Source organism: Centroberyx affinis, unplaced genomic scaffold (assembly GCF_046629955.1).
Source record: "Centroberyx affinis isolate AG114_WGS23_722 - 3 ecotype Tasmania unplaced genomic scaffold, CSIRO-AGI_Caff_v1 ptg002694l_1, whole genome shotgun sequence".
Taxonomy (NCBI): domain Eukaryota; kingdom Metazoa; phylum Chordata; class Actinopteri; order Beryciformes; family Berycidae; genus Centroberyx; species Centroberyx affinis.
The window spans coordinates 480,666-497,428 of NW_027280872.1; the positions used below are offsets into that span (position 1 = coordinate 480,666).

General features: G+C 41.9%; 1 protein-coding gene across 1 annotated transcript; it reads left to right on the forward strand.

The window, feature by feature from the left end:
• The first annotated feature begins 449 nt into the window (after positions 1 to 449).
• Positions 450 to 14,555, forward strand: prodhb (proline dehydrogenase (oxidase) 1b). The gene is given in 15 exon segments (XM_071535374.1): positions 450 to 887; positions 2,799 to 3,007; positions 5,582 to 5,616; positions 5,705 to 5,854; positions 6,271 to 6,335; positions 6,453 to 6,569; positions 6,771 to 6,844; positions 7,991 to 8,072; positions 8,931 to 9,023; positions 9,802 to 9,948; positions 10,662 to 10,837; positions 11,598 to 11,640; positions 11,643 to 11,707; positions 11,926 to 12,014; positions 13,209 to 14,555. Coding segments are annotated over 15 exon segments (1,896 nt in total). The 5' UTR covers positions 450 to 527; the 3' UTR covers positions 13,400 to 14,555.
• The last annotated feature ends 2,208 nt before the right edge of the window (positions 14,556 to 16,763 follow it).

The following is a 16,763-nucleotide window of genomic DNA, read 5'->3' on the forward strand; positions in this document are numbered from 1 at the left end:
GCTGTGGAATAAACCCAAGAGAATTAGCGTGACTTTTTTTTGTGCTTAATTGGTCACAGCAGATGCATGGCGGTGACACACCCAATACAAATGGCATGCACATTGCGCAATCATGCGCCTGGGTTTATAGTCTCATGTTTTCTCACAGCAGAATATCTAAAGTTATCTAATTGTGTCCCAAGGTGGGGTCCCCGGTCCTCTAGGGGGTTCCAGCGGTTATTAATATTTATACCAAGTCATGCCTATAACATGTCTATATAGATGGGATGAAATTAGGAATTAATCAAATGACGGTGCGTCCTTTGACGTGATAAAGTTGGGGAATTTCCCTGATGGTCTATCTGCTCCGGCAGTAAACAAACCCCTTGCGTCACGGAGCTGTCCACCAACCAAACGATGCTAATTGGACTGTTTCGGCAGTGCGCCTGGCTCTTGTTTACATACACACGCAACCAGCCAAGCTGCAGTCTGGACACTGACTGATCTGTGTAACTTCAACCAACCTCCGGTTATCTACCTCCAGGCTCATGTTTTATATCAAAACCGTGCCAACCCTGTCTCGGGCAGGGGCGGACATTCCTTTTAAACGGTTAAACGCACTTTCCAGCCGGAGACTCCGGTCGTCCACCTCGACCTCTGCCTCGGCCCAGACGGAGCAGGACGATGTCAGCAGCGCCGCCAGACATGACTCGGCGCGCTCGGAGGAGTCGTCCGGCCGGGGGAGAAGAGGAGGCACCGGCACCGGCACCACCGCCGCTAATGAGATCTCCGTAGACTTTGAGCAGACCCAGGAGGCTTACAAGAGCAAAGACTCATTAGAGCTGCTGAGAAGTTTGGTGGTTTTCAAACTCTGCTCCTATGACTTCCTGGTTGAGAAGAATAAAGAGGTAACTGTAACTGTGCAGCCAGCCACATTTATTGTTTATTTCCCGGTGCTTTTGCGGGCTGTTAAGATGGTTTCACAATAATAATACGTAAATGTAATCCCCTTAAACCGTTTGTGAAATAAAACAAGAGGGAGGAAATAGGCGAAGGTGGACCAGGTGGTGGAAAAAACGCACTGAAAATGTTTAGTAGGCGGGAAAAAGGTCCAGTTCAAGTATGAAAAGGTAGATGTCAGGACAATAGTGTCGAGATACCTGCATGTCTCCATTATTATCAAACTATCACTGTACTAACGCACTATATCACGCAATACTTCATACTATTACACTGATAATCCTGTATACAAACTCTAGCCATGGGCATATGTCAGAGCTTTATTCATAATAAGATGTATACTGTAACTTGGGGGACTTCTGAGTTGTTTTCAAGGTGAACTCTTTTTACACCCACAGCTGATAATGTATTCAGTCTGAACCCGTTAACTGTTCCCACTGCAAATGCTCACCTCTCACACCCGCCTCTCACATTACAACCTGCTCTATTTCAGGTATGTTCCTCTTACAGAGCAGCATGGCTTGCCTCCCATGTGTGAGAGTGCTAACCTCACAGACTGATACCCTGCCTTGTTTCTACAGCAGTGTAATACACAGCATATGAATGGACAGGCAACAAGCCACACTTTTCATTCATGAAGGATATTTCAACCACTGGGGATAAAGTGTTTAATGACCTTGGTGTGGAGCACTGCAGTTTTTTTTTCTCACTTATCACCACTTCCTGGAATCAACAAAATCAACGGAAAGCTAGTCTGCAGTTGTGGAAATATGTAGCTGCACCAAATATAAAGTAATAGTCAAATGAATCATCACTCTGGCCTTGGGTGGTTATGCAAAGTTTCATCCTTCCTCCCTTTTTTGTCTCAAATGCTGTATGTGGGATAAGATAGTAGTTCTCAACTTGGGAGTAGCAACATGAATTTGGGAGGTGATGAATTGCTTTTGCTCATGAAATAACAACAACTTGCAGCTGCTTGACTTCTTCCAATAAGCAGTCAAGTCAAATAGCAAGTGAAAGTAAAACTCATCAAAAAAACATCAGGTCTCAAAGCTCCCTGTTTATTTAATAAAGGATGATTCACACACTTCAGCCTCCAAACAGGGAAAACAGGTCATGTAAGTAAGAGTCTCTGGGCCACTTCACATTAGGGCTGCAACTAACGATTATTTTCATTGTCGATTAATCTGTCGATTATTTTCTTGATTAATCGATTAGTTGTTTGGTCTATAAAATGTCAGAAAATGGTGAAAAATGTGGATCAGTGTTTCCCAAAGCCCAAGATGACGTCCTCAAATGTCTTGTTTTGTCCACAACCCAAAGATATTCAGTTTACTGTCATAGAGGAGTAAAGAAACCAGAAAATATTCACATTTAAGGAGCTGGAATCAGAGAATTTTGACTTATTTTTCTTAAAAAATTGCTCAAACCGATTAATCGATTATCAAAATAGTTGGCGATTAATTTAATAGTTGACAACTAATCGATTAATCGATTAATCGTTGCAGCTCTACTTCACATAGACTAACCCAAAGGAAGGACACAGTTTCAAATAGTGTAAATTACTTTCAATTACTATTCAATTATTATCACATTTTCAAGCACACTGCTTCAATTATATGCTTAATTTATTGAGTTTAATGTTTCGACTTACCCAGCATCTTCATTAGAGTCAATACCTGTTTATCTGTTCACCTGCATCAACATTCACAGTCCAAAAAGGTTGAGAACAAGAGGGTTAAATGACACACAACATGGAATCTATTATTCATAAAAAATGAAACTTAGGCTTAGTCCAGGCACATAATATACCTGTCTAAAGATAAGCTTTGATTGTATCTTCCTCTCTGTCCCCTCAGATAATGGATCTAGGTAAGAAAGTCATGGGCCAGAAGGCCTTTGAGCAGGCGATGAAGATGACGTTTTACGGTCAGTTTGTGGCCGGGGAGGACCACAGGGCCATCAGGCCCCTGCTGCAGAAGAACCAGGCGTTCGGCGTGGGCTCCGTCCTGGACTACAGCGTGGAGGAGGACATCAGCCAGGAGGAGGCCGAGCAGAAAGAGATGGAGTAAGTCGATATCACATGAAAATGTTATTATATTATTACACTTACGCTTGCTTATCGACCTAGCATAACTGCTGATAGGAGGGGTGTTCTTACTTTACTTTTCTTGATTAATGTTACAGCACTTTCTTGCTTTTATAGCACTCTAAACTATCTGGCTTCTTATCCTACGGATGCTTGAGGAATGTTCACTTATTTTACTGTTGCACTTATTGGAAGTAGCTCTCGATAACAGCGTCTGCTAAAAGCCTAAGTTGTGGTATTACCATACAGTTCAGTGGATATTACATATAAACAGAGACATTCCTCAAAAATTAGAGTTACAAACATGTTTTTGAGTCTGTATTGTCACTGTAAGGATGCATTTTGCAAGAAGGAGGATGCATTTTGGGCAGATATTAAGAAGTTAACATTCGGTGTTTAAATTTAGAGGAGTAGTGGGTCATTTGTTTTGAGAAAATTAGCCTATTTCAAATCAGTTATACCAGTATCAAAATGAACCATCGCCCAGCTTAGACCTCTTTCTCTTCCCTATTCCTTGTCAGCTGACACCAAGCCAGAGTACATTGCCATAGAGAGTAATTTCCACTTGTTTGATCCTCTTTGCCAAAAATAGGTTTCATTTCATATGCCTCACAACCAGGAAGTGGGCGCTAACTCCAAAGTGATTGGTTTGCTCCGTCAAGGCCCATCTTCCCTGATTGGCTGGCTGGGGAGGAACGCTCACTCCTTAGGAATCCTGTCACATGAGTAACACGAGGCACGGGCCATCTGATCCGTTCGCTGATGAGAACATAGATGACAGGAAAAACCTTACGCAACCAGTCTCTATGGGCAGCATCGATGTTACTTAAGTTATAGCTCTGGGCATCCACACATTATGAGCAATTAGGACATCTCATGTGGGCCGAATTCAAATGTGGGCACATCGTCCCATTTAGGGATTAGTTCACTACACCCAAAACGGACCGGCATTCTTTTATCTCACTCACACACTGGCTCTAGTTTTATAGAGGTCACATGTGGTGAAATGACAAGGCTGTTGTTAGGCGATATATTTCAGTATCAGGCGTTTAAGTCTGTTGACTCGGAGTGATAGCTGACTGCAATGTCACCTTGTGTCGGACAGAACACGCTGTATTAGTATTTATCTTCTTATCACACCTTATAAGATGATAAAGCTCCCAGACAAGCCATTTGGTATGACTTTTTTGACCCCTAGTTTACCTCAGTATACGCTTTCTTTACACCATGTCACTAGTAATATGATATCACTGCACAGCTTAGATATACTTTGTCTAGAGGTTGTCTGCTTTCAGCCATCAAAACATATATCAAACTTCAGCCTAAAGGCTTTTGTTTGGCAAACACAGACCGTCAAACCAAAAGGCAGGAGGACAAGGCAGGTTAAACCCGCTTGATCCTAGACAGCAGGGTTTGACAGGCACTCCAATAATGTGTCAAGATAACAAAAACATTAGTCAGTGTCTAGCAGCAGAAAGGAGATAGAGGGCACTGGGGAAAGTCCTGCATGGCCTGATGTGTAGAGCATGATACTCAAAATGCCAGGTTTCAATTCCCAATAGACCACCTATACCACAGTTGTATGCACTGGTGTTACAGTCAGGGTTTGACTGATATGGGTTTTTGAAGGGGAAAACAAACAGTTTTGTTATGAAGCTCCCAACAAACAACATTTTTTATTCTGTTTTTCCCCCAGAATCGTATTCTTGGCAGGGTGGAAAAGCCTCTGAACCAGTATTTAGACAATCATGGGACACTAAAACTCTCCACTGAAACCCAGACTAATGAAAGTATTTTAGCTAGCAGCTCTTTAAGGCAGGGCAGGGAAACTCTGGGATAGATTACTATCTTTGAATGAAGAATTAATTAAAAAAACGTATATATTAATGAATAATTACATGAATAAATAAAATGTGCAAAGAAACGAGAGATTCATTGCAGGTTTTACAGACTTTGTATGCAGCTGTGGTCTGGGAGGAACCTCCATCATAGCCCAAATTGAATAAAAGTCCAATTTCAGCCTGATATATTGGTTAACCCTAGTTACAGTCAGGTGCCCTCAGTGAAAGTGCCCACCAAATGGCATATCATGTTGAGAAAAAAAAGAGAAAGAAAAGGAAGAAAGACTGAAAACACATGAACAGGAGCAATCCTGCCCCCAGCTCCACTGTTCTGAATCCTCCTGACATCCCCAATGTCCAGCATGCTTAGTGTGTAGTCATCTGTTCGGTTACATGAGCTCCCCGGTGCCCCGTGATGAGGTGGGAATAGGTCCAGTGTACTGTGACGCTACAACTGCCCTCTGAAGAAGGTCAGCAGGCTGACAGCGGGACAGCTCAGCTTATTTGGGGTCACCTAGGGGTTAACGTGATGACAGCCTCCGGCTAGCCATTGCCTCAAAGCCACAGGGTTCACGGAAAGAGAGCTAGTTTCCAAATTGAAGTCTATAATACTAGGCGTTTGCTGTAATTCTGATGCAACTTAAAATTCTAATGTTGCCCAAATCCATGGCAAATTGACTTATTTTGTCCTTTTGTATTCCCTCTAATTTAGCTCATGCGTATCCGCCGCGGAGAAAGAGAGTATAGGTAAGTTGCCTTGTTTTGCTCTCATTTGTGCACAGAGCACATGATGTAATTAGAAGTAATGGGGATGCAAATTTGTTTGGAACCCCAGGCGTGGACCACAGAGAGAAGAAGTACAAAGCGCACAAGCGGTTCGGGGACCGTCGCGGGGGAGTGACCGGAGCCCGCACGTATTTCTACGCCGACGAGGCCAAGTGTGACCAGCATATGGAAACCTTCCTCAAGTGCATCAAAGCATCTGGTGAGCCAGAAGAACATATTTCCCTTCGGCACTTTACGGTCAGGTTGTATCTGCACAGTGCTGACTCATATACTTCTTGTTTATATGGTGTTTTCCAGCAAATGCTGCAGGCTGCCATCCTGCCGCAGAACAGCTTTACTGCTTTGCTGTTGATATGTTACTGATAAGCTGATAAACTGTAACATGTCAACACATATAAAACATTACCCGTAATCGCTGTCTTTGACTTACAGTTGAGTACTAGGACTCAAATCATATTATGGCATGTTATCCCTCAACCTATGCGTGCTGTGGTCCACTTCTATAATCCACCCTTTTTATTACACGCAGAACCCTATACGCCTTTCATAAGCATGCATTTACTACCATCTGGCTTTACACCATTGATTTTAATACTAAGTATGTCTGACGCCTAGGTGGGAGTTCAATGGACGGCTTTTCTGCCATCAAAATGACGGCTCTGGGACGACCTCAGTTCCTGGTAGGCACGAGGGGTGATTAAAGGGTCAGTGCACCAATTTAGCTGATGGAGTTTTGGTAGGGGTGGACTGTCATGTTTGTCCTCTGCCTCTCCCCCCCCCCCTTTCCCCCTCTAAAGCTCCAGTTCTCAGAGGTCCTGGTGAAGTGGCGGCGTTTTTTCACCTTCCTGGCAGCACAGCAGGGGAAACATGACATGGAGGCCTTAGAGCAGAAGCTGGAGTTACAACAGCTGCAGGTGCATGATTTTTCCTCCTCTGCTGTTGTTTGGTGATGATGTTTGATTATCGCAAGAATATTAGCTCATCATTCCACTTGTGCGCTCTCTATACAGTGTCACAGTTAATGTTATCGGCCATCTGTGCACTCGATATGACACATGAGGATAATGAGCATGTTGCTATGTGCGTTACAGCAAATTATGTTTTTATCCATCTAGGAATTTTTGACCAGACTGGGTGCAAAAGGTGACTTCTATGGCTGGTTTACTGGAAGGAAACAGGAAGCCTCAGGGTGAGTATGCACACTTTACTTAATTAGTGTATTTTATGCATTCAGTAGCAGGACTTAATGTGAATATATGTGTAGATGTGAACCGCGAATCTTAACACTATGCCACCTTCAGACCAATCATTCATCTGTTTCTTTGGATTAGTATTATACCTGGATAATTAACTGAAAAATATCAAAATTGCAGTGCTGACTAGTGCAATTGATGGGAAAATATGTAATTTTATTCAAAGCGAATTAGAGCAAATTGTCATCACTGTCTGAAAAATGTTATGTAGAATAAATAGTGTCCACATGTATTGCAATTCATATTGCAGTGGTAATACTTGACAAACAAATCATGATTTTTGATGATTTTTTCATTGTCAGCATCATGCAGCCCTAATCAGTACTGACAGTTACATAAAGAGGAGATAGCTATAGACAGATACTTGAAGTTTGACTGAAATGAAACTTTGAAAACCATTATTTTTGTTGACATGCTGCTAAAATAGGAATTTTATCATATTTGTAAGAATATTTGCTTGTTGATTTATATATTTCCTACACGTCGCTTAGTCATTGTTCACTTTCTATGTGATTATTTGTTTTAGACAAAATTTAAAGAGGTTACACGAGTATTTGCTATAGTTTCACTGCTGACATCTGCTTGGCAGAATTCAGATTAGGGCTGAACAATTAATCAAAATGTTATCGAAATCACAATATGGCCTACTGTAATTTTCAAATCGCAGGAGGCGCAATATTTATTAAAGGCGAAATGTGTGTCAAAATACCATTTTAAATTAAATATTGAAATTTTGTGAACAGCCATTTCAACAAAATTGTTGGTTGCCATATAAACAATAGTTTTCCTCTAAAAAATAATCTAAATAATCACATTTGTAGGATGACAGCATCTTTGGTTTTTCTTTTTGAATGAATGGTGCTCTTTTACCCAAATAAACAATCTTGGCACATTTCAACACAAGTCAGACCATTTTATCTGTTTTGATTTTCAATCCAACTTTTAAAAACCTGGCTAGTTTTGCATAGCTGCGAAGTGGCCAAACTGTGTGCAATGCAACCAAAAATAATTGTACTGAATACTGTTAATACCCTAATTAATACTTTGTTACCACAATACCTTGCTGTCCTCTGCCCCACCAGCACCATTGACATGTTGGACTGGAACGGCCTAATAGACGACAGAACAAAGATATCGGACCTGCTGGTTGTCCCAAACGTCGAGGTCAGTAGCATGAAGCATTGAAAGAGAGAAAGAAAGAAAGAAATTTACTGAAAATGAATGTGGTTAACAGAACATCTCAAAATCTCTAGATAAAACATCTCAGTTAAAATTCAAGGCCAAAATGCACTGGAAGCAATACATGAAATGTGTCATTTGATGCTTCTGAGGTTCACTGCAGGCAGGAAATTTGAAGTAACAGCAGCACCTGCATTTAACCACAATTATGGGTAGCGGTTGAAGTTGTGGTTGAAGTTGTGAAATCAGCTGGTCTTTTGTTTGGTTCGAATGAAAACCTGCATACTCTTGGCCCTCCGTGGCACATGGTTGCCCACCGCTGAAATAAAGTGTTAATAAATGAATTGCTTAGCTTGCAGTCCTTTTGCCTCAACCCCACCTTGACCTAGGTCAGTGGTCACTGCAGCTCTAGAAATCTCACAAAAATGTGCTAATTTCTGTCCTCTTTTGATGCTCCAAAACTTGTCAAGGTGGTATGATGTGCCACTTCATGCATTTAGCCAATTCTAAAGTGGGTTATGCCCAATTTTACCCTGGAGCAAGGCGGTCCTGTTCCAGAGCAGAGACAACGCCAACTTTCAGGTTGTCTGCTGAAAATCTAGTAAACCTTGGGCTAACTAGAGCGCAGTATGAATCCCTTGGCCCTCGGTTAAGGAAAGGCCTGGATTGATTGCGTGTGTGCGAGAAGGGGGTAAGTTAACCTAGAGCTACGTGTTGACCTAGAGTTAAAGATAGCCCTAGCCTAAGGGTGGGCAATGTAAGAAGCACTAATGGGTTTCTTGCGGTGTGATATTGGGTTCGTTATCATCTCATGGTGGCTGATCTCCTGGGTTGTTTTCCCAGATAGGTGAGCTGGAGCCTCTGCTGGAGAAGTTCACTATAGAGGAGGAGAAACAGATGAAGAGGATGTTACAGCGCATGGACATCCTGGCTAAGGTAATACTCTCACATGCACTAAAAGGGCTTTAAATGTATGCTATATCATGTTCCTATGTCTTCAGTGTCTCCAAACTGAACTATGTTAGATTCACTGTGCACACAAATGAAGTAGCAATTGTATTTGTTGTTCATCAACAAGGAACAAGCATTCCAGCAAGGCAATGGAAGCTCATAGAGGAACAAATTTAACCATTTTTATCTACTTTTTTCACAACCCATTCAAAAAACATTACAATTCTCAAAAAATAAGTATTGCAGAATGTACGTAATGTAACAAGTACTTGCACCCACGCAATCTGATTGGTTAAAGATGCATCCATGGTGATAATTCAAAAGGCATTTCAAGCTGGGCTTTATTGGCTGCTATGGAAATGTTTGTGGTAGCCATGGAGCTAGTCAGAAATCTTTCTTGTTTTCTCCTGTTTTTTCTTCTCATGTATATATACTGCTTTAAAGAAAACTTTTAGGCAGTACAAATGTGTTGCTTACCACTGTATAAAAGCCATATTATATGAGAGGGTGTTTTTTTTATTTGACAACAAGTCAACAAGTTTAATTCACCATTTAACCAACGTAACCACAAGCACAGCAAAGAATCTAAAGTATTATTTGGACAAATATGTTTTCAAGATTTCAAGGTTTTATGATCTCATTCCTTCAATTGATGAAACTTACATTAATTCAACTATAATGAATATCTTGAATAAGAAACCCTAGTATAATAAACGCTATTAGGTGATAGCACACAAAGTGAATGGGATTTTCCGTGTCCCAGCATGCCGAGGAGAATGGCGTTCGCTTGATGGTGGATGCGGAGCAAACCTACTTCCAGCCGGCTATCAGCAGACTGACGCTGGAGATGCAGAGGATCTACAACAGAAAAAAGCCTGTCATCTTCAACACCTACCAGTGCTACCTCAAGGTCAGAACCCAACACTGAGAAGAAGTGTATGTATGATGTATAAATGATTGATACGCACAAACAGAATGCATACGCCAAAATTGGAAGGATAATGTCAAAGAGGGATTTTGGGTGACATTTCATTTGGCGCTTTAGTCTTTTCAGTACACCATGTTAAACAAATAACCTATTAGCTCTTAATAGAGTTTCATGATGCTAACATTTATTGACATTTATAAAACAGAACAATGTGTGAACACCATGTAAGCAGGGTTTTACAAATCTGATTAGACTGTATTTTTATGATCCCGATTGTGTAGATACACAGATTTTTAGTTTTGAAAATACACAGAGTTTTACACATCTGGCCCCAGATCCAGCTCGCTGTTCCTACCTCCTTAATACATACATGAGATCTAAAAAGGTGCTCACCTCAGGGTGCCCTGCCGGCTTTGATGTTCAAATCTGTCTTCCTCTGTGTTCCATTTGCCCCCCCCCCCACACACACACACTCCTTATTTTTTCTGTCTCTCCACTGTAAGACTACCCAATAAAACAGCAGTGTCATAAAAGAACAATTTCAAAAGAAAGGTGTTTACCTTGCAGGGAATAAAAATGGGTCTTCTGCACAGCTAGATAGGCAGAATTTTGTGTCTGAACTTGGAGGATTTGATGCCAATGAATTTTTTTTCTGGCTTGCTAATGAGGGACTCGTCTCCTTCATTGCTCTGCAGGAAGCCTATGACAACGTAACCATGGATGTAGAGTTGTCTCGGCGTGAGGGTTGGAGCTTTGCTGCCAAGCTGGTGCGCGGGGCCTACATGTACCAGGAGCGAGAACGGGCCAGTGACATCGGCTACGAGGACCCCATCAACCCCGACTACGAGTCCACCAATAAGATGTACCACAGGTAAGAGATGAGGCATTTGTGTTTGTTTTATAACCTTTGTTTACCCAGGGAAGACTTATTTATTATTTATTGGCAAGCACCCACCATGCTAAAGTGTCCTTGAGCAAGTCACTGAATCCCCAAACATCTGACATCCCTGGAGAAGGGAAAGCGGAAAGATAATCTCTCTATGGGATTCAATATGTTTCGCCCAAAAACAAAGTGGGCAGGCCACCCATTATTTATTTCATTCAATTTCTGAGGCCAAATAAGACAGGGAACTGGCTAGGATGATAGGCCGCAGTATAGTATGAGGTGGGATTCAAGCTCATCCAGTTATGGGTTCAGGATGTGACATTAACATACAGAGTTAGCAGGAAGCCACAGAGCAGATGTTCTCCCTGAATGGATTTGTGCCTATTTTCTGGTTAATGCATTCATTGTTTGGGCATGTTTTTTTAGTGTTTGGATGTGTAAAGATAGTCTCGCGTCACATCATAAATCATACATGCTAATGAGAAATGTTTTCTTTTATCCAGAGCATTTTATGTAGGTGAATTATACAACAATGTAAGCCACATATTAATTTGCATACAATATGTAATCTATAGTTTAATACTTTCCACTGCATCCTCAGTAGAAAACAGTCATTGTTCTGGTAATTCCCACTTAGCAAACAATGCACAGAAAAGGTCACTGATGTGTCAAGCACAGTAGCACAGTTTAATTTCCTGCTTTGTGTGTGTGTGTGTGTGTGTGTGTGTGTGTGTGTGTGTGTAAGGTGTTTGGACTATGTGCTGGATGAGATTGAGCTCAACAGAAATGCCAATGTTATGCCAATGTTATGGTGGCTTCCCATAATGAGGACACAGTGAAACACACCCTGAGAAGGTAGGGTCCAGTCCAGCCGGCTGTGTATGCCAATTTGGTAACTCTATTCACATTGGTATTAGTTTAGGCTTTTTGTTATTTATTGTGTTGGTGAGTGTGTTTTCATGTACCTCCCAAATGACAGAGGTGACATTTTAACATTTCTCTTTCCCCCTTGCTTTTGCACTCTCTCTTTCTCTCTCTCTCTTTCTCTCCCTCTCTCCTAATCCCTAATCTAGGATGAATGAGTTGGGTCTCGTTCCCACAGAGAACAAGGTGTACTTTGGTCAACTACTGGGCATGTGTGACCAGATTAGCTTCCCATTGGGTGAGAAAAACACAGATATAGACACACACACACACACACACACACACACACACATACACACACATACTGACCTTTCCTATCTTACATAAGGCTGTTGATTTGACGGCTTCAGTCTGGCCTCTGTAGGATTAGTATTGGCCGTCCTCCCCAATCGCTGTGAGCTGTCTCTCTGCCGACCTCGCAATTGCACACATGTACCCTGCTGACCCGCGCGGACTGTATGGAGCGCACATGTGGACGTCTGTCTGCGACCCGAGACATGTGACATATGAACCCAGACACCTCCTTATCGACGAGCCGCCCTAACGGAGCGCCGTTTGCCGGCTTTCACCACTTATTTGTCAGACAAAGGCATTGACGCAGCGGCGGCAGGCAGTTGTCTGTCAGTGCGAGGCTCAATTGACTTGAGTTGAAATGAAGTTGACCGCTATCGATGTAGGCAGACCCACGTGTCATCAGTGTTTCTTTACTGTTTGTCTCGAGGGAGAAAGCAGCTTGTGCTGTGTCTTTTGAATCGTGTTACTGAAAGAATTTATTTTATGAAATGCAACAGAGTGGAGTTTAGATGTTTGTTTATCCATCGCTCGCTCGCTGCATCCATTCACTCACCCATCCATCCACCTATACATTCTTTTTAAGTTTACTTTTAAATGTGCCGCATTATACATATATTCAGTGTTCTTGATGTTTTCAAATATACTATGGCTTGGGGTAAGAGTAATATTCGTCATGATATTTTGCAAGTTATTGTAGTTAAAAGGGCATTTATTGAGTGAATTTCAAGACTAAGCCCTCACAGGTGGAACAGTCACAATGACTGGCAGACAATACCAGCTCCTCTAATTCAAATGAGGCAAACCTGCTGATTGGAGGCTTTCCACATGGTGTGTCAGTTCAAATGCTGCAAGCTTGCCTGATTGGAAGGGGGAGTCAATCAAGATGACAGCCAGTGGACTGGAGTTAGTCCAGAATGGCCTGTAAAAAAAAACGATGGACTGCGATAACTTTAGATGTAACCACTCAAACCGAATCAAATTTTTAAAAAATGTCTTCAGGAAACATCTTTGATCATGTATGCATAGGGAAATTTGAATTCCTATAATAGGGCGCTTTAACATCCATCTTCATCCATGTCGCACTACAAAAAGGCCTCTTTTCTGTTTTCCCCCCTGACCAATCCCCTTTCAACCCCAGGCCAGGCAGGCTTCCCCGTCTACAAGTACGTTCCTTACGGCCCGGTGAACGAGGTGATCCCCTACCTGTCCCGGCGAGCCCAGGAGAACCGCGGCTTCATGAAGGGCGCGCGGAGGGAGAGGCAGCTGCTGTGGAAGGAGCTGAAACGCAGACTCGTCTCTGGGGAGCTCTTCTACAGACCGGTGTACTGAGAGCGCGGACGAGAGGAGGACGGGTGTCAATGTGTCGAGGTTTTCATCTTCTCTGGTTGACTGCTGGCCCAACTGCTGCCGCTGCTTGTCTGTCTCTCTCTTTGCACAGCTCTCCCTGGATCTCCTGTTCTACCCCGTCCTGTAGTTTTTTTTGCTGATGGACTCTTTCTGTCCCTCACTCTCGTGCTGCCTTTGTGTTTTTTTTCCCTCTCTCCCACTGTTGTTTTTTCTGCATCGCTCAGTCCCCTTCTCTTCCTCGTTACTCTCTCTTTTGTCCACCTTCACCCCCCCCCCCCCCCACACACACACACACTCCTCCTCTGTCTTCCTCCCATGTTCCCCCTATTTCTTTCCTCTTTCGCCTCTGCATCCATAAGCATTCCTCATTGTGTCCTCCCAGCGTCCATAGAGCCCCGGTATCCATCAAGCGGGCATCTTTACTACTCCAAAAGGACTCCCTAAAATGTCAACGAGACCGAGGCGGGCGTCGCTTTTTATCACTCGATTTATCTTGGAGAAGGACAACAATAATAAAAATAACTGGCTTGATTTAAATGGCAGTAAAGAATACATCGATATTCCTCTCCCTATATTATGATTTTGACTCAAGGATAACCATACAGTACCCCCGAGGAGGCCTCTCTGTATATTTGTGCACTGTGTTTCAGAGGTTGTATTGCTGGTTTGGAAATGATGTCCGTTTGTGAATCAATGAGAAAGTGTAAATGGCTCCTCACAGCACATCCCTCTTCTTATAAAGGGTGTTATGTTTGTTATTGTATTTACTGGGGGAAACTATATCCTTGCTCACTGGGCTGTTGCAGCAGAATATAAAGTCTACAGTATTCAATGAGTGTATCTGCTGTTAATACAGTCGCCTACGAGTCTGTCAGGTTGTGTTTTCATGACTTAAGATAGGGAGATTCAGTAAGAGGAGAGGGTCTGGTTCTGTTTATTGTGTTTTTGATGGATTGACACTGCGTTTTTTGTCTTATCATTTACCATGTAAATACTGTGTGTTGGAAGCAGTTGTATTGGTGTTCTGTTTGCTTCTGATTTCATTTATTGATTAAAAATGTCACAATACTTTATGATTGCCAAAGACAAATTTCCATTTTATGTAAATTTAATGGACAATAAAGTTTTTCTTATCTTATCCTCTGAAATTGCTCATTGCTCAAGTAAATGTGTATGCATTGGCAACTCTATGTCAAATTTTCTGTAATTTTGTTGAAAGGACTGAAAATGTTATTTATTGACTGTAATATTATAGCTATGAGCTATTTGTACAGCTTGGGTTGTTTTGGGTTCTAATTCTGGGCCACATTACGCCTCATTATTGATACACAATTAGTATTTCAGTCAGAAAGTAATCAAGCTTCATGATAATTATGGCCTTGTCATTTTGTGAGAGCAGCCAGCGCTCTGTAGACCATCATTTAATTACGCATGATGCTGCACTCAATACAGATCACAGAAATTGGATGCATTAATCATTACTCAGAAGAAACTTTAGTGGCTGTTAAGTTTTACTGAGGCAAAGCGCCGCAGAGCTGTCATCTCTGCTGTATTCTATTGGTTTAATTAAGAGTCAAGTCTACTTTTGATGTGAGATGTGCCTTTGGGTATCAATTTGCCAACAAATCCCTTCTTATAGGATGCTAGATTTATCCTGGTTAGCTGTTCAGTTACGATGATAATTTAGAGGACACATTAGAGTCTGAAAAATTCCACAGAAGGTCCAAGTCAGTCAAAATCAGCACGGCCTCAGCATATTCTTTGGGACTTATCAACACTTCTCCCCTACATTAAAGCACACAGGCATGTAATAGATTCAGCCAGAGCTAATTTACTCAACATAATGAAGGTTGACATTGCGTTATGCAAGACGTGAAGGATGGCATACCTAACCACTTTCTGTGGGCTGGTCGGCGCTGGGTGCCACATGGTCTCATGTCTCGTATTGTTAGGTCGGCTGTGCCCCTGGGTCTGTGGTCTGAGTGGGACCACACAGCAGTCCGGTGCCTTTCTGAGCGGAGCCGCATATGCTGTGACAGGCTGACAGAGCTGCTGATGTGAACGCATACTGAGCAATTCATCAGCATTGTTTATTTCGGGTTAGAATTTGAAAAGATTTTTGTTTCAGTAACACAAAAGATGGATTGGCTTGCTGCTTGCATTGCAGCCGACGCTTAATCTCTAATCAGCGTCTGTGTGCCAATAGATGAACTGACAGTAAGAACCGCTGTGGCTTTGAGCTGCCTAGGAGTATTGCATTTTTTTCTTTTGACAGCAAACTGAGATTACTGGCACACAATACACAAAGGAGAGAAAACACAAACAAGCCCAAGCACATGCATTTTTCAATGGTATGATTCAAACTTCCTCGATGGTAATATTAATACCCACAGTAATGAGATGATATTTAAACTTGATTTCATCCCAGGAGGGCTGGGAGGAGTCACTGACATTATAGAAATCATATTTTGGAATATACAGTGGTAGAATATGGAAGCCTGGCTTCATGCATCTATCCTGCATTAATAATGCAGACAATTATTTGTTAATCATTATACAGTAGAAGCAAATTAGTATATTGTAAAATAAAATGAATGCCTCTAATTAGTTTGCAGACTGTTCCTTGTAATTTACGATGGCCACAGTGAGAGCAAAACCTGTTTTGCCAAAGACTTCCTCTTACGGATGGAGAAAAACAGTAGGAACAGTTTTCACCAGTCAGAACAATGTTTTTTAGTGAGTAGGCTAACCATCATTTAACCAATCCAAACCTTTTCACATCAGTGACTTTTTCTTCCGGACCACAGATGAAGAATCAGTGAGATGTAGCGATTGTACTTTCACATCATCCACAACAGGAAAATCTAGTTTTGCTCCTTTTCCATTGATCCATTTCAATGCCATTCAGACATTTCTTTTGTAATATAGTGATTTGGTTACACTGTATTATGTACAAGAAAGAACTGCAATACAGGCTTGATGCTGGATAAATGCACAAAGGGGGACTTCTACAATAGCTGCCACTGTAATTCCTGACGTTATAACCTTTATTTAAACAGGGAGGGCCATCATTACAACATCATTGCAGCATCATTGCTGCTGTTTATGAACAGTCAGAATGAAGAGTATATCTCAGTATACTGGCATTAATGGAAATATTATGGTATAATAAAGCACAAGGTGAGATTGTTTAGTGAAGAATGCATGCCTGATATACCGACCAAGCAGGACCATTTTGCTTTACCTTACTTAGCTCTATTGCTATTGGGTGTTTCACTGGGTGTGTTCTGGGGTTAAAGGGGTCAGAGACACTAAAGCATGTTTTTTGAGCTGATATCTAGCTGTT